The following is a 21,704-nucleotide window of genomic DNA, read 5'->3' as shown; positions in this document are numbered from 1 at the left end:
TCATTTGGTGATATATAACAGGAAGGAATGCAGAATGCATGCTATGAGAAATATAAACTTGGGCTAAAATCACTTTAGGCAGTTTAATCTGACTGTGATTTGAACCTGAACATTTTCTGATTCACCTTCTTAACTTTCTTTTCTTTTACAGCTGGGAGAAATATAAGATTTAACATGACTTTTATGTTCTTTTCAGTTTGAAGTGTGGACATTATAAAACATAAGTCTCTTAATTCTTGTTTGCTTGTTCATTTTATTTCAGCTGTTTTGTACACTTGCTTAGCTGGCCTTTCTTTGTCTGACTTGTAGGTCTTTGAAGAAGAGCACCACATCTTGTACTTGGACCATGGTGGAGTTATTGTGGCTATCAAAGACACCTCTATTCCTCTGAAAATACTCAAGTAATTCTACAGTCAATTAGAGTAGAGCTGTTGTGTACTCTAGACCTCAGGCAAAGTTCAGAGTTTAAGATAAGCATTTCATTGTGATCATGTATGAAGCACAGGTGGAGTCAACTTAATTTAACATTCATTGAGTCAACAAAAATGCAGTTGGATGTTTACTTTTGGATTACTTCATGATGCTGAAGATACCATGGCATCATGCATTAGTCATAAGAAAATTTTCTTGCATCAGTGTAGGCATTTTTTGCTTAAAAGACTGTTCTGGAACTCTACAGCAGAAGCCATGCTCAGCATAATTGTTTATCTGCTACTGACTGGCACCAGCAGTGCGTGTCAGTGATGCTCAGCCTGTGCTGCATGTGTGGCTTAGGTGGGCAGTCAGGAGAGTTCATTGGTACTGTACATTCTCTGTCCTCTCCAAGAGCCATAGGGACATTGGAGAATAGCCCTGAGTTTCTCTGGCAAGAGCAATTTAATGTACAGTTTGGGAGCCAAAAGGTGAAGGACTTATTTGAGCTAATATGCTGTGTAGTTTGGTGTGCCAGAATCATAGCTCATCTGAGATATTCATGCACAAAGTAACTGCAGTGTGCATAGGTCTGCTCATAGGTGACAGTGCAGCAAATGGCCTTCTCAGCCTGTTTGGCAGGAAAAGTTTGTTGCAAAGCAGTTTGGTATAGAATATAAAGATTTAGACTGCATGATAGTGCAGCAAAACATGGTAACCTCATGTAATGGCACACAGAACTATAATCTTCAGCATAAAAAAACTGTAAGACATCTTTATCCCTTGTGAATTGGCTCATTTTTTACAGGACTGTGTTATATACATGAATAGGAACTAGGCTCTGTACCTGGTTGTCTGGACTGAAAGCCATCATTAACCTACTGTCCAAAAGACCTGAAGGAAATGTACAGAAAAAAAGAGACTTTGACTTATAAATTTTGGGGTGCAAATTTGAAATATGTTTTGCTGGTTCATCAGTATCTTTTGCAAATGTTTAAGTAGATGGTGGCAGTCATGAAGGGTCACCCTCATACTGGTGCCTGGAGTTAGTGCACCTCCCATGTTTTAGCAGTTGGCCTTTCATGTTTCACTGGCCTCTGCTCAACAGGTCTGTAGCTCAGAGACTACTAGAAAGAATGAAATGTGAATTAATTAGCTTTTGAATCTTCAAGGCGGCAAGATAATTTGTTGACAGAGCTCAGTTTTTTATCAACCTGAGGAATTTTTTTTTGTGGAAAATTTATTACACCTTCTCATAAAAATGTGAATCCCTGGATAAGTTGCTGAGAAGAAAATCACATTAATATCATGCACTGCCTAGGCACACTATCGTGTGATTGAAAATCCTAAGCTTTAGTAGTGAGGGGATTTTTAGGGTGCATTCTGCTCTGTATACCAATAGTTGCAAATGAAAGCTTTTTCTGCTTTTTTACAGGTTCAGCATAGATGAAGGCCAGACCTGGAGCACACATAATTTTACCAGCACTTCTGTCTTTGTAGATGGACTACTTAGTGAACCTGGAGATGAGACGCTGGTCATGACGTAAGGTTTTGGTTTCACCTCTGTTTCCAGGGCTCTCTCTGTGATGCATTTGCATAGATTTTCACCTGTGCATGTTTGAGGTGGTCCTTGAGTCAGTGGCTTTTGCTTCTCACAGTCACATAGACACTTACAGTAATGTCTGAACCTCCCTGGTATGTAACTGTCTTTGAAATCATCTGACTGCAGTATTTCAGATTTTAAAAATTGTGTTCAAATGAAACCTTGCAAAGTTACCACTGGAGAGAGTGAAATAATAGGACTGCTTTACAAATCTGAAAGATGCAGGGGAAAAATAACCATTTCCTCTTGGTTTTTTTTTTGTTTTCTACAGATTTGTAGTCAGACATCAAAAATGTTGAACATCTATTGTCTTCACTGTGTAGATAACTGTAGTGTTGTCTTAGTAAATAGCACTGCAGTACTTGATGTAACCAAGCACTGTGCTGTCAAATATTTGTTTTTATTCTCTGCAGTGACAAAGGCAGTTGCTGTGAATAGAGTTAAAAATAAGCAAATTCTGCAACTCAGAATTGTTTATCCTGTTTGTCTGTCTTTTTCCAAAGGATCAGGGACATCTGGATCTGAGCTGCACATTTTGCTCCATCTCTAGGACAAAGGCTCATATTTTAGAAGTGTCTGAGAGTTTAAAACACCTGTCCAGTAGGGAAGGAAGGCTTATGCTGCCTGCAGCCAGAAAGGGGAGTGCACTGAGGGCAATGCACACAGGTTGTTGTGTGTGCTCCTATTGCCACAGTTTGTGTGATTCTTTATATGGAGCTCAGTGTGCTCGTGACAAGCTTTTTCTCCCAGGAGCTGCAAATAGAGCTGCCTTTGACATGTACCAGTAGCATTTTCCCCAAGGAAAAATAAATTAATAGCCCAGTGTATAAAGGACCCTCAGCAAAGCAGAAATCCTGCCCAATGTACTTCCAAGGGTTGTGCCAAGTTCATAGCGCTGCGCTGTGCAGACCTGGGGTTTGGGCTGTTGGTTGTTTCTCTCTTTCTTCACTGCCCCATTTATCCTCCATTATGCATCTATAACCTGAGAACAGTATTATCCCATCATCTTCCTCTTCTCTCAAAGACAGGTTTATTTATGATATAATATATGCCATATGGAGACACTTATGCCTCTGAATGAGGGATTTCCATTTATTTCAGTAAAAGTAGATGGATCAAAGGCTTATCCCAAACTGTACCTACTGGCAGATAAAATGATGTGTGGTGACTGTATGCTCTGGGCTTGTTTTTTTTTCCTTATTAAGTATCATTTAAAACAGTGATTCTGTGAAGATGTGCTTAAATATCTGGCTGAATGGGATAAAGAGCACTGGTGAAACATGATGCCTTTCTAAAATCATCTATCTAAAAAACACAGAGCTACAGCTTAATTTGGTACATGAGCCCAAACTGACAACAAAAGCATCATGTGACTTGAATATTTCTAAAGGCACAGCAAGAGTCTGACTCTAGTGTGTAATGCCAGGCTTGTAGGATCTTACTTTTTAACTAGTTTTACTGAGCATGGAGGGCATCAAACATTTAATAGCACAAACTGGCCCTGAAGATACATGCAAATTTCCTACCAGATTCTAAAGACAATGAGAGGAATAAACCTGCAGGAATAAAGCATTGTATCAACTTCCTTGTCACTCCCACTGCTTTTGACTGTTTTACCTTCAGGGTGATGTTGTCAGCCCAGTGGTGCTCTGTCTGACTTTATGTCAAGACCTTTTATGGTTCTGTCTGGCTTAGTTCACTTTTTCTGAAAACCTATTCTTGTATTAAAAGATTGTGCTTGACTTAATCTACAGTGATTTGTTGCTTTTGAGAAATACACATTCCCTGGAAAAAAAAGCAAAAAATCAACTATGCCATTTTTGGTTTTGTTAGATAGAGTTTTCTTCCAAGTAGAACATGGTAAGATGAACTTGTAAATGGTAATGGCAATAAATTAGTGTCTTTCACTTTGAGGAATCCCCAAATCCATTGCCAAGGACCTAGTCTGATATATTTTCCTAGTACGGGAATTTGATTTTCTTCCTTTGGTATGGAATGTGCTTGAATAAAGACTTTGAGTAAAGAGTGTGAGGTCAAAATCTGCATAAATTAGTAGAGCTAGCATAATTCTGAAGTGGGAAGGTAATAGCTGAAAAAATGTGCAGCAAAATTAAGGAATAGACAGTATTTAATTTAAAGCTTCTAGAATAAACTCACTAAAGAGTCAAAGAATATTTTACATGTCCTGAAATTGACTGTTAAGGTAAAATCCTGGTTCCACTGAAGTCCATCTTTGTGTAAGAGATTTCTCATTCTCCAGCATTGTGTCTAGGATATTGACTGGACTTGTAAATGGCTTGCATTTGAATTCCAGTTCTGTCCTAATTTATCCAGAATCATAAAATCACAGAATGGTTTGGGTTGGAAGGGACTTTCAAGACATTTAGAGAGACCCCTCCTCTCGTGGGCAGGGACACCTACTAGAATAAGCTGCTCAAAGCCCCATCCAGCCTGGCCTTGAACAGCTCCAGGGATGGAATATCCACAGCTTCTCTGGACATGGTCCAATGCCTCCACATCATTCTTGTGTTGGGGACCCCAGAGCTGGATGCAGCACTATGGGTGGGGTCTCATGAGAGTGGACAGAGTGGCAGAATCCTCTCTCTTGCCTTGTGGCATGCAGGGCTTTGGATGCATTCCAGGATAAATTTGGCTTTCTGGGCTGTGAGCACATATTGAACATTGCTGCTGGCTCATACTGAACTTCTTGCCAACCAACACCCCCCACTCCTTCTCATCAGGGCTGTTTTTAATTCATTCTTCCACCCAGCCTGTATTTGTGCTTGGGATTGACTCAAACCAGGTGCAGGACCTTGAATTTGGCCTTGTTGAACTTCATGAGGTTTGCACCTCTCAAGCCTTCAAGTCCCTCTGGATGGCATCCCTTCCCTCCAGTGTGCCAGCCACACCACACAGTTTGGTGTCATTGGCACATTTTCTGAGGGAGGATTTGATCCCACTGTCCATGTTCCAGCAGAGGTGTCAAACAGCACTAGTCCCAATACTGACCCCTCAGGAATGTCACTCATGACTGTTTTCCATTCCAAAATGAAATGGTCTAGTAAGCTTTACTGAAGAAACAGAAAACCTGGTTGCCTCAAGTCTTCATTTCAGAAAGTTTTGTGTTTTCTCCAAAACAGAGAGGAAAGCCAAATGTTGACTTGTCAAAAGTTTTCATAAAACTCAGTTGTCATCTGTCAGTCAACATTAATCTAAATCATTCATCAAAATCCCCTGCAGTATTCAAGATATGTACATACAAATGCTAAGGAAAAAATATTTTATTCCATTGTGCTCTGCAGAAGACCTAGTTAAGATTTTTAGGAGTTTTAGTGGTAAAGTATTCAAAAACTTTAGGAAACTCATTCTGTTTTCAATCTGTCTAGATTTCCATTTCTAAAGAGACCTAGTTAGGAGTTTAGGAAAGAAAAGCAATATAGTATTCATAAATCTTAGGAAACTTGATCTGTGTAAAAATCAATTTCTAAATGAGGAGCTCAAACCCAGTATTTATTGCTAAATGAATAAGTGAGGTTTGCTAAGAAATTTTCTGAACTAGTATATTTTTATCATGGACTAGTAGGTTTTATTTTGTTCTAAATTTGTAATAATGAAAGTTACTGCAACCCAATTGAACAATACTGAACAATATTTTATAGCTGGGAAAAATTACTTGCTAATACTGGATTGAGTAAAGGCCTAACTCAGTGCAAAAGGAAGAATTTTTGTGTGTCTGAAATATTGATGTTCCTCTCCAGTGGAAATAGTTAATGTAATGAAAGTTTCCAACCTGTTGAAAATGCTCCTAAATCACATCTCAGCTTCTGGGAGTGTTTCCCAAACCAGGTTATTTAGATTGCAGTGTAAACCCAGTAGGCACAATAACATACGGTACCACAGACCATAGCCCCTTTTAAAAGGCAAATAAGAGGTTACATAAAAGAACTGCTTTTTTTTTATGTCAGGCAGAATCAAAATCTTCCTTGTGGGTAATTGTATTTTTTCCAGAGGGATATTATTTTTGTATTGTCTCATAGAATAATAACTTTGGATGCTGCTGGGAACTTTATGGCATCTCTGAACTCCTGCATACATGTTTTGCTGTCTTGAATGTCCATTGTGTTCCTTTTGGGTTCCTGGGTGATCATGGAAACAGGAAGATAGTCTAATTTTAACTTACTCATTAACCAGGTGAATATTAATAGGCATTAGATATTAGGTAGAGCTGTCTGGGTTTTTGTAGCTGTTGATTTTACTAGGAATGTCAACCTCACCATTAACAACATCAATAGCAGTCAACATTACATGTACTTTGTGGAGTTTATTATCACACATGGCAGGACTTTTCCTGTCCTCTTTGAGTATCTTACTAGGTGAAGGTACTTCTCTGTGTTTTGAATTCTTCTCTACTGACTTCCTCATGCTGCAGCACCTATAAAAGGTAGATAAAAGGTGGACAAAGCCTCATTATGATGGAGAATAGCTGATTTCTGAAGGCAAATTCTACATATTCTTCTCAGCTAGTTAATGTCTTGAATGAGAATGATTGCTCAGTTATGAAATAGTTCTTCTGTTCTCTGCATGAGAAGGAACATATCTGAGAGTAGATAGAGGAAATGTGGTGAAAAAAGTATTGGAAAAGTAAACTGCTTCTTCTATTCCAATCCAATCCAGATATCAGCTAATGCAGATGTACAGATCTCTGTTTAGCAGCAAGCCTAATGCTTTTGCTGTCATCTCTGTGGGCACAAATGTTAGCAGAGCAAGTCAAAGCATTGCGGTGTCACCACCAGCTTGTGACTTTGGAGTCAAGACCTGGTACTGCCCCAGTCTCTAACTCTGCTCAAAAGAAGTTAAGAGGGTAAAGTTTGTTCTGTAAATTTCTTTCCTTACAGTTTCATATTGTAGACAGAATTACAGGAACAGGATGCTTTCAGTGTCACTTTAAAGCCCATTATTTAATACATTTTTAGGAGAGAACTGAGTATTATTTGAGTAAGAGGAACTGAAAAGTTAGGAATCCATGTTCTGTAAGACTCCGTTATCACCTTGGCCCTATTTAAAGGAGGAGAGGACAGAAAATGGTGATGTGATTTTTTTCATTCAGAATAGGCTTTGTGTCATTTTAAGCCCTTGTCACAGAGAGAGCACCTGAAGTTTTGATCCTCTAACTATGCTTCCCTTTTGGTTTCTATTTCAAATAAATAGCAAAGTTAGACAACAACTAAATTTTTTAATACTTTATTTACTTTTGGTTGGGGCCTTGAACTATATTTTGGTCTCAAAATGAAAGAACCACAATTTAGGTGACTGTAGTCTATTAACTCTACCTCTGCTGGGTGAAGTCTGAATTAAGAATTTCAAATTGTGATGAGACTTGGTTTTTAAATATATGAGTAGAAAAAAAAATATTAGCTAAAAAATTGTAAAATCTTGCAAGTATCCCAGATTAATTTGATCTTTAAGTAAGATGAAAACAGAGAGTTGAATTATGTAAAAGCTATCCTCTACAGTGTCATATGTTTTTCTTTAAACAATTTTGTTCACTGTCCACCTTGTATTTACTTCTGCATAAGACATTAGGCTAGGCACTAAATCTGCAATGTTTTTCAAACAGCATATGTGTTAAAAGGTTGTTCTTGGACAGGAATTTATCAAATAGATGGGAAAAAATGTTGAATGTAACTCACAAATATCATGGAGCCACTGAACTCCTGGATGAAGTGGAAACACCCTCATTCTGCTTCTCCCCAGCACTTCTCAGAACCTAAGCATTCATTTCCGTTCTTTTTCCCCAAAAGAGCTAAAACCAAGATGTTTTGGCATTAAAGAATGAATGGCAATTATTAGCTTATGGGAACAGGAAACAATGAAAAAACATATTTTGGTTCAATTTCAACTAAATTGTTTCCTCCCTTCATTTTTCACTTTGGCAGCAAAAAAAAAAAACCCAAAAAACAACCAAAACCAAGAAAAACCAGCCCAACCCAGAAACCCTACTCTTCTCTTCAGTGTATTAAGCATATGCATGTGTTTGTAGTTTAAGGCATTTAAATCATAAATGTCTCAGCATATTTGCACATGATCTCCTGTATACACAAGCACTTTCCATGTGCAGTTGCTTTATGTAGGCAGGTGTCTACTTTTGCACATGGAAGCATTCATCATTTCTCTAGTTGCAATTTAGGAAGGCCACTGAAATGTGACCTCTGTTATGTTCTTTTGCAGAATTAGAAAAATATGCTGAATTATAATCTTGATGTGTAACAGACTGCAGCTTGAATCTCACATTACTTTCATCCATTTTACCAGAAGGAACCCTCTGACTTTTCTAGGTTTCTGTTGATTTTACAATGGTGAAATGGAAGAAAAGACAACTGTTGGAAGGAAAGCTCATCTAATAAAGATTCATCTGTCATTTTCTCTTTTGAAAATAGTAGGCTTTAAATGTTGCTGTAGGATATATTCCTGGCAATCTCTGCCAGCCCATATCCCCTTGGAAAATCTTTCATAATAATATTATTCCTGTGGGTTAACAAGAGCACTAGCTGTTGGTGGTGGCTATGCTGAAGTACATCATTCCCTGCCACCATCTCATCAATTTACTCCTCAGCTAGGTAATTTCTACACAGATTTTGGCATTGCTGTATTGCTGTCTTGCTGTATGTTCAAAGACACTGTAATAACATGAACCACAACAGGCAGAACAAAAAGAAGATTTTCACATTTCTTTCCTTTTTCAGGGATATTTTCATAATTCATAATAAAGGTCCACGTGAAGCAAAGGACTCAGCTCTTTGAACACACCATAATTGGCAAGAGACTTCTAACAAGTCTTTTTATGTAGAAAATAACTGAGAAAGATACTGGTTTTTTTAATGTAAATGGTCTTTGATATCTAGTGAACTATAAGGTAGATTGAATATTTAATCTGAAATCACAATTATGTTATAAAAATTAGCAGAGAGGTCTGAGAGTTAGAAAATATACAAAACACAAGAGTTAAAAAATATACAAAACAGTAAGTTCACTGAGCATTCTATTTCCTTTTCATATGGTTTACTGCTGGAAAGGAGACCTCATATTTGGAACAAGGTATGAATATAACTTTTTGACAAAGCTCTGTGACTGCTTCCACTTAAAAGGAGACAGAAAGGATTGTTAAAACAATGAACTAGCATATCTTATAGTGTGGTTTCCTTTCCCAGCTTGATCATATACTCTCTGTTAGCTACTGAGGTTTAGATCTGTAAAGAATTTTGGGTACATGCTTGGACAGCTTTGTTTAGGTGCTCTCCAGAGGAATTTAGACATATTATCCAAGAGAGAGCCCCTGAGATTGCCCATCTCACCTGTATGTGGGGCCATCAACTGACCCTGATTCAAATCCTAGGTTTTACTGTCAGTAGCTCTATACTTTTGAAGCCTCTTTCAAAAACACTAGAGTCCACCCCCAAGTGGCATATGAAGTTAGCAGAGTATGCCAACAGGGCTGCTCATCACTGTGCAGACACTCTGCTGCAGTGTCCTGCTCTGAACATCACAGCTGATGGCAAACTCGTACAGGGGAGAGCAAAAGCCAGTGCAGCACTTGGAGATTAAGGCAGTGAGTCTAGAATGAAAGAGGCTTCTGATTTCAAACAGAGGGACTGTGCATCACACAATTGGCATCACTAGTCCTCAGTACAACTGCAAAACTTGCACAGTTTTAGTTGGTACATTAAACATCTGAATAAATTCCCCACGTGACCTTTGTGACCTTGGTGGGAAAATCCTGCAGGATTGCTCCCACCACTCTGAGTTCTTTGAGTTCTCAGGTATTCATGACTAAAGCAAAACACACAGACAGGAGATGACACAGCTACTACTGCTCACCTGAGCAAGGAGCCTCTATTGAATAGGTCTTGTCTATTGAACAGAATTTACTGAAAAAGATTATTATTGCATATAATTTCTGTTAAATTAACTCTGCCTGCTTATGAGCTTTATCAGGAACAGAAATAACCAGCAATCCTCCAGCAAATAGTTTAAATGAGTTAGCTTAAAAACTGCATTAAACTGTCTTATCTATCAAATGATGCAATCAAATTAAAAAATTATGTGCTCATAAATGAACTAGGAACAAATGTACAAAGTTGTTATGGCAACTGAAACACTGAAGTTAAAATTATGGGTCCTAAATCCTTGCAAATAAAAGTAAATTAATTTCCAAGGTAATTGGAATTTCTTCCAAAAATTATTTATCACAGCATCATCTTTTATAGTTTCAACAGAATTGATTTGATGGCTTTCTAATGAAATATAGTTAATCATGAGGAAGGTTTTAGTAGCTTATGAATTGCTATCATCTTGATATATAACTTCTTGTCATCAGTTACACTTGCTGCACCATTCCAGTTTTCTTCATTCATATGATTTTATTCATCATATATTATATGTTTTGCACCTGAGCAATTATATTGTGATTGCTGTTATGTATTGCTTTATTGTAGCTCATACTTTTGTCTAATTCATTGAATCCTACTTAATACCTGCCTTAGTTACTTTGAAAAATACTTATTTTTTTAATTCTAGCTATCTTTAGCAGTACATTTAAATATGCTCATGTGAGGTCTCTGCAACACATGCTACTGCAGCAACAGCATTAATAATCATTAAGACTTTTCTTTCAAACAGTTTGCTAAAGTGGATGTGTGTAAAATGCTTCATTCCTTGGAAAATTTACCCTAGGAATTACAAAGCTGTATGTCTGCATTTTTAATGGGTTTTGTGACTGTGCTGGGAATTTTCTTAAATCTTTGGGATTTTATTTAAGCCAGAGAATTCTGGGAACACTGGTGTCATTTCTGTGCTCTGTGAGAACGTGGTCTTCAGTCTGTAGAATCAGAACAGCCATAATGGAAATGACTTTTTGGGGGTTTTTTTGGTTTCCTTTTTTTTTTTTTTTTTCCAAGGGCTGGACCAACATACAGAAATGTTATTTCAGTGTTGTGCTAAAAATGCACAGAAGAGAATGTTAAAGTTCACCCCTGAAACAGTGATTTTGCTGTTTGCACATATGGTTTGTACATAGCTGCCATATTATCCCAGTAGATTTTGAATAATTTCCAGACTAATTTCTATAGTTTTTCTATCATTATAGGGCGTGGAACTGGGCAATATTTATCTAACCTCTGTCTATAATACTGATATTTTCTAATTTCTCACTCTAGTGAGGCAGAATGAGCAAGGTCAACATTTTGAATCATTACTTCTACAGAATTCTAGAGTCATAAAATCGTTGAGGTCAGAAGTGACCTCTGGAGATGATCTGGTCAAACCCCTTTGCTCACACACACCCACCCAGGGCCAACCACACAGAGCTATTCCCGGATAGCTTTTGAGTATCTCCAAGGGTGGAGACTCACAGCCTCTCTGGGCACCTGTAACAGTGCGCCCTCACAGCAGAAATGTTGATTCCTGATGTTCAGAGATTTCCTGTGTTTCATTTGGAGTCTGTTGCCTCTGGTCCTGTCACTGGACACCACTAAAGACCTGGCTCCAGTCCTAGCAGATATTTATAGACAGCTTTTGACAGTTTCCCCTGAGCCTTCTCTTCTTTGGGCTGAACAGTCCCAATTCTCTCAACCTCTCCTCTTACAAGAGCTGCTCCAGCCCCTTCAACTCTTCACAGCCTTTTGTTGGACTCCCTCCAGTCATTCCATTTCTCTCTTGTACAGGGAGCCCAGAACTGGACCCAGTACTTCACATGAAAACTCACCAGTACTGAGGAGAAGGAATTAGAGAATAATGTGGCAGTATCTTTAAGTTTATCCTTGTCCTTAGTCTTTCTTGCCCTTTCTGCCGGGTCTCTTTGAAGACAGCTCTTTACTCTGTAACAAGACTCTGCAAACATTTTGTTGTACTTCTCAGCTTTATCCATTCCAGTGAAAAACCCAATTCTTTCAATCATTCTTCATTGGTTACATTTTCTAAGCAGCTTATGAGTCATTTTGCCCCTCTTCAAATTCATTTTTAGGGGGTATGTAAATATGCATATAAAATCTAAAATTGGACACAAAATTCTTTCAGAGGCTTTACCAGTGCCAAGTTTATCAAAATAATTACCTTCATGTCTTCTGTTGTCGAGTTCTGAATACAACCTAGAATTAGTCTTTCTTATTTTGCAGCAATTAATTCTTGTTTATGATTGCACAGAATTACTCAACTCTTTTATTTGATATTTGAATGTTATTTTCCATTTTGGTTTCCACCTTCGATATGGGTTTGGGTTTCTTTTTTCCCAAGGAGTACTTTCTGCTTGGTTTTGGAGTATTGTATCATCATATTGGTTTCTGAACATTGCTTCTATCTCCCTTCCTTATGTGTTACCTGCAAAATTTTTTGTCTTTCTTATTTGACCACAATTGTTAATGGAAATATTGACTGTGGACCCATCATATCTTTGTGGTACATATCTCAAAATATTCTTTATTTGATAACTACCTTTTGAAAATGGATTCTTCTAATTCAATATGTATTTCCATTCCTCTTCACAGTGATTTTATCTGTACTGTTTTCTTTCTTACACTGAGACAATGTCAGGTAGAAATGTGTAACAGTTTTAACAAAGGTCAAAATATGCTACATTTTTTTCTTTCCTTTATCCACTAAGCCAGTTACCCTGTAAAAGGAGAAAATTACATTAGTTTGACATGATTTGGTTTTGATAAATCCATGGTAGCTGTTTGTTATCATTTCAATTATCTCCAAGGTGCTTAGAAGTGGATAGCTCAATAATTTGTTTGGTATCTCTGTGGATATCAAAATTAATTCTCTAACTCTCTGAGCTCTGTTTTGCTCTTTTATATCTCTGGTTCTATATAAATGTGTATGTGTGGTTGTGTGTGCGGATTTATATGTATAAGCAGCATCTTTCCCTTGCCACAGTTCTTTGGAATCACCCTCATGAGATTTCAAAGATCATTAATGATAGTTCAGAGATTATGTTTTCAGGAGAATGTCATTATTCTGTTCTGCCTTGGACTCAAAACACCATCTCCTTTCTTCCTCTTACCTTGACTAATCTGCCTGAGATAGCTAACATGAATGGAGGAAATTTCATTTGTTCTGTAGAAAATACTTTTCTTGAGACAGGAGTGAAGCTTTCACAGGGCTTGGCTACTTGCACTTGAATGTATATTTTTATGAATGAGTTAATAAAAGAAATGTAGTAAATTTATGAAGTTTTGTGATGTCTGGAGCAGCAGTCACTGAGGTAGGTAGTTGCATAAGCACATGGTGAAGTATGCCTTATGTTAGTACCTTGTATGAAGACATAAAGATTTTAGAAAAAAGGCACAGGTATTTTGCATACAAAAGGCACTTCATGTCTGTCAGCAAACCCAGTCATATTGAAACAGGCATTGTGGAAAAAGCAAGAGACCACCTAAGTAGACACTTTATTGAATATGTAACTACCAGTGAATAAGATTATATGGTGACAGCTGCTCTTAGGATCCAGCTGAACCAGAAAAAAGAACCAAACCCTTAGGCTCAGTGAGAGAAATGGGACCACACACCTATGTGCACATACAGCCAGTGGACTGAGCCACATTTTTTAGTTTGTTTGCATTGCTTCTACTTCTGAGCCATAAGTGCATCTAGAAGGAAAAGAATTAGATGATCCGAGTCCTTTAATTTCAGAGCCTTACAAGAAAAGAGTAAGAAATACAAAGTAAATGCATATGTTTGTGTTTCATGAACTGCACTGCTTGATGTGTGGTTTCATGTGAGCATGGGTCCAGTCATTATAATGGGAGCAGGGTGAGCAATAACCTATTGATATCTACATCTCTCTGCTGTGGAGGAGAAGAGAAGACACCAGAAAGGAAAGGGGGAAATCACTGTACATCTTTAGTCTCTGTGAACTATTTTTCAGCCTTTTGGGTAGATTTAAGAGTTGTAAGCCATTTACCAGGGAGCCTGCTTTGTGTATTGCCTCTGTGCTGTAGAGAATCAATTACTTCTGGTCTACTCCAGTTCCAATCTGAACCTGGAATTCAGGACAAGAGAAATGAGTGGGCACTGCAGAATGCTTTTAGTAAAACTGTACTGTTCCTGCTGTGCCTGGATTTGGACAAAACTGAGGGCAAAGCAAAAGGAATTAAGTACTTTGGACAATGATACTAAAGCTTGGAATACGAACTCTGTGCAGTATGAACTGCACAGAAATTGTTGGCTTCAGAATTAACCTTAAATTCTTTGGCAAGTAAGTCACATAAGCCTGATACAAACCACAAATACATTTCACTTTTGCCCAAAAAGAGTCTTTATCCTTTCTAATTTGTTGTGGGATGCCATATGTATCCATTTTGTTTTGGAAATAAAGATTCTGATGTAAAAAATATTGTCTGCTTTGAAAGTGCAGGTTGTTTTTTAAAGCAATGAGATTTCCTTTTTTTTTTTCTTTTTCCTCCCTACAAAAATTGTACTGTTTGTGGCTGGTTTTTGTTATACATTGAGCTATCTGAGTTCTCCAGCACACTGTGAAGATGTAGTGTATTCCTTAGAAATGAATAAAATATCATGATAATGCTGTGAGCTTAACAATAGCACATTGCCATCTGAAGACTGTAGAAATTAACAAAATATCCCAGAAGAAAAATAACGGAAGAAATTGCAAATCACAAGGAATGAGTGACAGAGCTGGAAACTGACTCTGGTGATCTGGGTTTCTCCTCCCTTATGTGACCTTCCTGTCAAAATCTGAGAGCTCTGTCTGTTTCACATAACAAGAAAGTAGACAAAAAAATTTATTCCAAATTAGAAAATATCATTCCCTATTAAATTTCTGGATAGTTTGCTAGGGAAAAAACCTTTAACATATGAGTTATATCTCTTCATTTTAAAGTTTCAAACAATTGACAAATGTTTCCTAACTAGACTCATTGTACATTGAAGAGGAATAAAAGTGGAAGAAAAATTTACCTGGGACCTGTTAGCAGAGTGCTATGACTGTGGATAGGAAAAGATAAGACTGAAATTTTGAATCTCAGCTGTATGGTATTTCTTTGCAGTAAGAGTTTCCTTTTGGTCTGTTGTTCAGAGTCTTTGGACATATCAGCTACCGTTCGGACTGGGAACTGGTGAAGGTGGACTTCAGACCATCCTTCCCCAGGGAGTGCACTGATGAAGACTATGAGTCTTGGGAGCTCACAAATCTGCAGGTATTCATGGTTTTATGTTAACTGACAAAATTTTTCCATAGCTTTCAGATTCATATAGAGTAGTGTGCTGAGAAAATGTTTCCAAATTGAATTTGGATTCTACAATCCCAGCTTAGTCTCTTTATGCTGATTTCACTGAAGTTTAAAGTTAGAGGGGATTTTGTGTTCCCTTAGGTTGTGTGATCTGTGTCCCAAAAAAGGCAGAAGTATATCTGGGGGCTGCCATAATAATAGGTGGTCCTGCTGGGTTGGGAAGCATGTCCCATAAAGTGAAGTGTGTAATATTGATTGAAACAATTTCAACATGCAGTCGTGTTCTGCCAACTTCCTGACCACATACCATACTCATATATAAATTGCCATAAGTAAAGTCCATTCCAGAAGTAATTTAGGATCTCAGCGGACCAATCATGTAATGGACTCCAGTTGTTTTGGGCAATACCCTTTCCTCAGTAGTTCACTAAGGCTGTGCTAATCATGATGCTCTGGCCAAATCCACTTCCCGGAAGCTAAATTCTCTGTACAATGTACTGATTAAAGAGACCAGTATGTGGTGGGATTTTTTATTAAATGGAACACATCATATGTATTCATAATCATTCTCATTTTTATGTTTTGCTTCTTCCACCAGGGTTGGTTTATTTTTTGCATACTACTCAGTGTTACTGCAGCTCTTATTTTCTAGTTCTCATGCCTAATTTTACACCTCCTGTTTGGGACTGCTGTGTGCATACAAAGAATGTTACACAGATCTGAGCCTAAAGAGTAACAGTATCTTGGGGTATTGGCGTTGAAATATCTTTCAGAAATTAGAAACTACTAAAGTGACTTTGACAGAGTACTTTCAGCTGCCCATTTGCCAGTGGAGTGTGTATGGAGAGGCTTCATTCTGTGTCCTCATGGCTGGTGCTTAAAATGGACAGCCAACAAGAGATATGATGATTTAGAGAAATTCAGCTATCTGCAGCCAGATGAAATGTTTAAATGGCTGTTCTGAGCTTTGCACACATTGGACACACATGAAACATAAATTGCAGTTGCATTTTCATGAGCATCTTCAGATTTGTGTTCTGGAAATATAGCCTATGTTACAACTCTGTAATGACCTGTAAGTGGACAGCAGTGGATATGAGGCTTTCTATACCTATATATCTGAGGATCAGAGGTTTGATAAGGTTTATAGTCTTGGCAGCATGACCAGCCTCTCTCAGGACAACACAAGGTCTGTTTGTGGAGGTTCTGTTGCAATAAGTCCAGTGCTTTGATATTCAGGGTGATCGTTGCATCATGGGCCAGCAGAGAAGCTTTCGGAAGAGGAAGATTTCATCATGGTGCATTAAAGGGAAAAGTTTCACATCAGCTCTCACATCCAAAGTTTGTGAATGTGTGAATACTGATTTCTTATGGTGAGTCTGTCTGTGGGCCTTTTGACTTATTTCTAATAAATATTTATGTAGAGTTTGAGATGGGTTTATTTTCCTCCTTTTGCCCCAGTTCCCATAGCCATGTATAAGCAAATGAAAAACCTGTTATTGAATAATAGGTTTCTTTTAAGTTTGCATTTGTTTAAAAATGTTACCATGTTTAAGTATTTGTTTCACCTGACTGAACAGATCCTGATGTTTTTCTCTATTGATCAAGACTTGAAAAATGACCATTAAATTAATTTTAAAGGCAAGCTTAAAAAAAAGAAGAAATGGTTGGTCTGAGTGTCAAAGGAAACCTTTAAAAAAATCTTTTTTACCAAGGGAGGTAATTTTGCAGAACAGACGAAGTAATTGTAACCAGTTTTTCCCCCAAGTGTACACAACTCCCACTGAAATTAGAACAGAATTGGCTTCATCAACTTGTATGTTCATCTAGTAGAATAACACTGAAAAAATATACTGACTTTGAAAAATGTAGTCTCATTCACCCCAAACTGGATTGCAGAGTGAAGTGGGGAAAGCAGCACGTTTGGTGTTGATGTTTTTCAGTGATTACGGGTTTGAGCGCTCGGCACCTCTGAAGCTGGAGTCGAGCAAATGCTTTGCTGACTTTTGGTTTAACCCAGAAGCACCTCCTGAAGATTGTGTGCTGGGGCAGGCGTACACCAGCAGCACTGGGTAAGCTAATTTTGCATTTCATGGGCTTGATGAGGCTTCCAGAGAGGGGTAGAATATTTCAATCAGCAGCCTCAAATGTGGTTTGAAAGAAATTCATATTTAAATACTTAAATGGAGTCTATGAGAGAACTGGAGAGGGACTTTACACAAGAACACATAGTGACAAGACAGGGGGGAATGGCCTTAAACTGAAGGAGTGAAGGTTTGGATTAGATAATAGGAAAAAATTCTTTGCTCTAAGAGTAGTGAGACAGCAGCATAGGTTGCCCAGAGAAGCTGTGGATTTGTCATCACTGGAAGTGTTGAAGGTTGGATGGGGCTTTGAGAAACCTGATCTAGTGGAAGGTGTCCCTATCCATGACAGGAGAGTTAATAGAGATAATCTTTTAGGTCTCTTCCAACCTGAACCAGTCTATGATTCTATGAAATGTAAATTAGGCAAACTGTAAAAACAGGGAAATGGAAAAGTTCTGATTTTGACACAGAGCATGAGCAGAAGGTTCCTACAGATTAATGAAACTGTTCACAGCAGCTTAAAAACTACTCAATTTGAGAAGAGGGTGAGCTGTCTTTACAAAATTTTAGGTTTTTTGTAATATTTTGTATCTATTATTACACTTCTGATAGGAATGTTCATGAGTCTTTTAGCTCATTTCTTGGGTTCAGAGTAATTTTCAGTTTGGATCCAATGAATTACTCTGAGGAACTAACAGCATCTCACAGAATTTCCAAGTTTCTCACTTCCGTAAGGGTAAGGAGTTCTGTGGAGAATAGATTCTTTTCCTGACCATATGGGACACTCAGAATCAAAGGAAAGCTTTAGGAACTATAAACAATACTGCATAGAATATACCCTACAATGCAGTCTGACGTCTGTGCTGAGAATAACTTGCAGCTGGCATCTATTCTGGCTTATCATAACACCATCACAGTCGGTTGTGGAGATGAGAACCAAATGCTGAAATGTCCAATCTGGCAGTAGAATCACAGTGTCTGTGTATATTTACCTTACAGAGGAAAATGCTGCCTTTTGGGTTGCGGCTGACAGCTGGGATATACAGAGTGGGAATTCAAAAGAATGAAATGTAACTCTGATTGTAAAGGATGTTTAAAAATGGCATACCTGTGTGAAAGTGATCTGTAAATAATTACTGTACACATCCGACCATTTCATTATTAGCACTTTAAAAGTTTGAGTCCTTTCACTCTTTTATATGGTTTTATTAAACAAATGTTTAAGTGTTTTAAGAATCAAATAGATTTGGAAGCAGCAGTTAAGCAATTAGTTCTGGGTTAAAGTAAAAGCTGTTTGGTCTAATTTCTTCTCGATCTTTGGGATTTGAACCAAGACCTCTAGAGCATTGAAGACTTGGATGCTAGAAAAGGGGATGACAGAGAGGACAGCAGGCTGTCTGGGTCCCCAAGGGCTAGTCAGGCATGTTTCTAAGTTGGAAAATGCAGACTCCTCCCATGCAGGCAAGTGAAATTCTCATCCGTGCTCCACACCCTTTCTTCAGAAGGTTTCCCCAGTAAGGGCAATGAAAGTACCCCCAATGAAAGTAGTTTAGTTGTTAGTTGGCTTTGATAATTTTCAATCTTCTCTTTCTGTTTGTGAATCCAAGGAAAATGCAGTAGCCTCAATCACACTTGCATTTGGTGCCTTTACTGGCATTCTTTTCTTACCTCCAATTCACTGTGCCCACTGTTTACTGTTTTTGCAGGTACAGGAAAGTTGTTTCTAATGTGTGTGAAGGTGGAGTAGACCTGCAGCAGAACTTAGCACACCATATGTGTCCACTGATTGCTCCCAAGGGACTTCAGATCAGCATCAGAGAAGAAAGTCTGGCTGTAAGGCCTGGGGAAGACATCACCTTCATTGTCCAACAAGAGCAGGTAGTAATAAACATTGGCTGCATGGAAGTTAAATCACTGATTTTAGGGTTAGTTTAATTCCTACCTGTTTTGGTGCTGAATGAAGATTAATTTTTGCTTGATACAAAGATAAACAGCTTTCTAAATACTGAAACTTGATTTCAAGTGCATAAAATAAGCCAGTAAACTCAGTGAACCTCCAAATTTACCCACAGAACAGGATTTGTCTCCTCAGCAGAAAAGGCACTGGTTTCTTGGAAAGTCAGAGTAACTGGATTACCAAAGTCTTCTTGGACTGAAAACTTCAACTGCTGTACCAGAGAGGAACAAAAATGGAGAGAACATTTAATACTTGGGTTTAGGTGTTTTTGAGAATCAGCCTTTCAAAAAGGAATGAGGCAAAGCCTTACAGAAATCAGCAAATAGCTCAGTGTAAGAATATTTTAATATATTAGTTGTGTTGCCAAAGATACAGGGGCTTTTTCTGTTTATTGAGAGACAATTCCCTAAAGCCCTGACCAACAGCAGCGAGTAACTCTCAGATTAATTGTTTGCCATGGGTTTGTTTTCTCATGCTTGTTTTTTAGCATTAAGCTAAAACTGCTCTGCTCAGGTTACCAGAGTATTGTAATCCTGGCTAACCCCTCTGGTTTGCAAGAACTTGAAGAAAGTTCACACATTTTGGCAAACCTGTGCAGTATAAATCGAGCACTTGGGATTTATTTCTGTAATAGAATCAAGAAGGTTACATGCAGAACACTGGGCTGCTTAATGCTTTGCAGGCTCTGTCCCAGTGCGTGCAGTGCCCCAACAGTTTGTGTGGCAAGTCCTGCTGCCCTCTCTTTTTAGAGTTTGTTTGGAAATGTTTATTGTAAGCGTGGAGCATTTGGTTGCAATTTGGACTCTAATGATTTTGACTGGCAGTTTGACTTTCTTCCTACTGAAGCTTTGATGAATCTCTGTGGCAATATGAAAAACATTTAAAATTATTCAAAAATCTCCAGAAATAAGGATCTTGGAGAGAATCCCTTGCTGTGTCTTTTGGTGAAGTCTTTGCTCCATACATCAAAGAGGAAGACAGATTTAGAAGAAATATAGCAGTTTGGTGCCCTCTATGGCTAAGAATAATATTTAAACTCAAATGTTCTGAGCACTGCTTAGGACTTAATCTGTATGACAAAGTCTAATGAGAATTCGTAACAATTATTGAGTTTAAGAATCAGCTCTACTACAGCAAACCAAAACATACTACTTTCTCTGGTGAACAAAATTAATTTGCTTGTTTCTGTGAATGCATCTTGTTAGGTGCAGGAATACCAGATATCAAAGAAGAAAGGAAGCATGCTTCTGGTACATTTGGGCAGTTTGCAACTGTCCTTAGAAATAATAATAACAAATAAATAGGTCATAATCTTTCCCAAATTTTCTTGGCTGAATATATGAATTCATAATGTCATGACAACCTCCTATTTTTTATGGAAGTGGATGCCCCAATTCCTTATACATTTATCTGCCTTTTCCCTTTGTTACTGTTTTGCTATCTCTCCATACTCTGTCTTCACTGGTGAGGAAATAGCAATACTGTCGTGTTTTGAAGAAAGCACCCTCATCTTTACCCTAGGGAAGTTATTAGAATGAAATGTTAAGGGAACCTTCCTGTACTGTCTTTCAATGCTGGTTTCTGTCTCACCTGGAAAAAATATGCATGTACACTTGTTAGTATTAGATAGAGTGAAAAAGAATTGTATGCAAGCTAATGTCATCTAAAGAGATTCCACTTACTAACACATTGCTGGCAAGCAGATATCTCTTCTGCTTTAAACTTTTATAACATATTATCTCCTCTGCAAAATTCTACTCTTCTGTTGTCAAAAGAAACATATTATTTGGGAAAAAAACTAATCACAATGAAGAGGCTTTCACAGTGCTTTATGTGTCTTGAAATATTGTGCTTAGATATTTGATACTCCTACAGGTTCCTTATTATGGGTATTTTTTTACATTATAAGCAATGTTGTTTCATGTGATAGAACATGGAAGAAAATCATCCACACTGCAAAAAAATAAAAGGAGGAAATAATAGTATGTTTTCCTTCCTTTTGTAATGGAATGGTATGTCGTTCTAGGCATGGTTCCTCCTTTGATTTTCAAAGAATCATGGAAATATAGACTGACTGGTTGGCAGGGACCTCAAGGATCATCTGGTCCAACCTCTCTTGGAAAAAGCATAGGGCTGGACAAGATGCCTGGCACATGTCCTGATGAATCTAGAATAGAATAGAATAGAATAGAATAGAATAGAATAGAATAGAATAGAATAGAATAGAATTCTGGATAATTCACCAGTTTCCTCGGGAGATTATTGCAACCACTGATCGTTGTCATCATGAAAAGAATTACATTGGTGCTGCCTTTTAGGAATAAATTTTGAAATAAAGCAATTTCAGAGAGTGGCTTTTGGAGAAATGAAGTGATTTTGAATACTGTAATGTCAATACTTTTCTG

General features: G+C 37.8%; 1 protein-coding gene across 1 annotated transcript in view; it reads left to right on the top strand.

Moving 5' to 3' along the window:
• Positions 1-21,704, top strand: part of SORCS2 (sortilin related VPS10 domain containing receptor 2) — a gene marked incomplete at both ends in the record, with an annotated part of 522,327 nt that overhangs the window by 472,976 nt on the left and 27,647 nt on the right. The window contains 6 exons of the mRNA XM_084203970.1: positions 310-401; positions 1,847-1,954; positions 15,102-15,222; positions 16,495-16,628; positions 17,199-17,327; positions 19,049-19,220. Coding sequence (XP_084060096.1) covers positions 310-401; positions 1,847-1,954; positions 15,102-15,222; positions 16,495-16,628; positions 17,199-17,327; positions 19,049-19,220 — 756 coding nt within the window. The remainder of the gene's footprint in view (positions 1-309; positions 402-1,846; positions 1,955-15,101; positions 15,223-16,494; positions 16,629-17,198; positions 17,328-19,048; positions 19,221-21,704) is intronic.

This window comes from Fringilla coelebs, assembly GCF_963513975.1.
Source record: "Fringilla coelebs genome assembly, chromosome: 4".
NCBI classification, from domain to species: domain Eukaryota; kingdom Metazoa; phylum Chordata; class Aves; order Passeriformes; family Fringillidae; genus Fringilla; species Fringilla coelebs.
The sequence above is the reverse complement of the archived record's forward strand: the minus strand, read 5'-3'. Positions and strand labels throughout refer to the sequence as shown.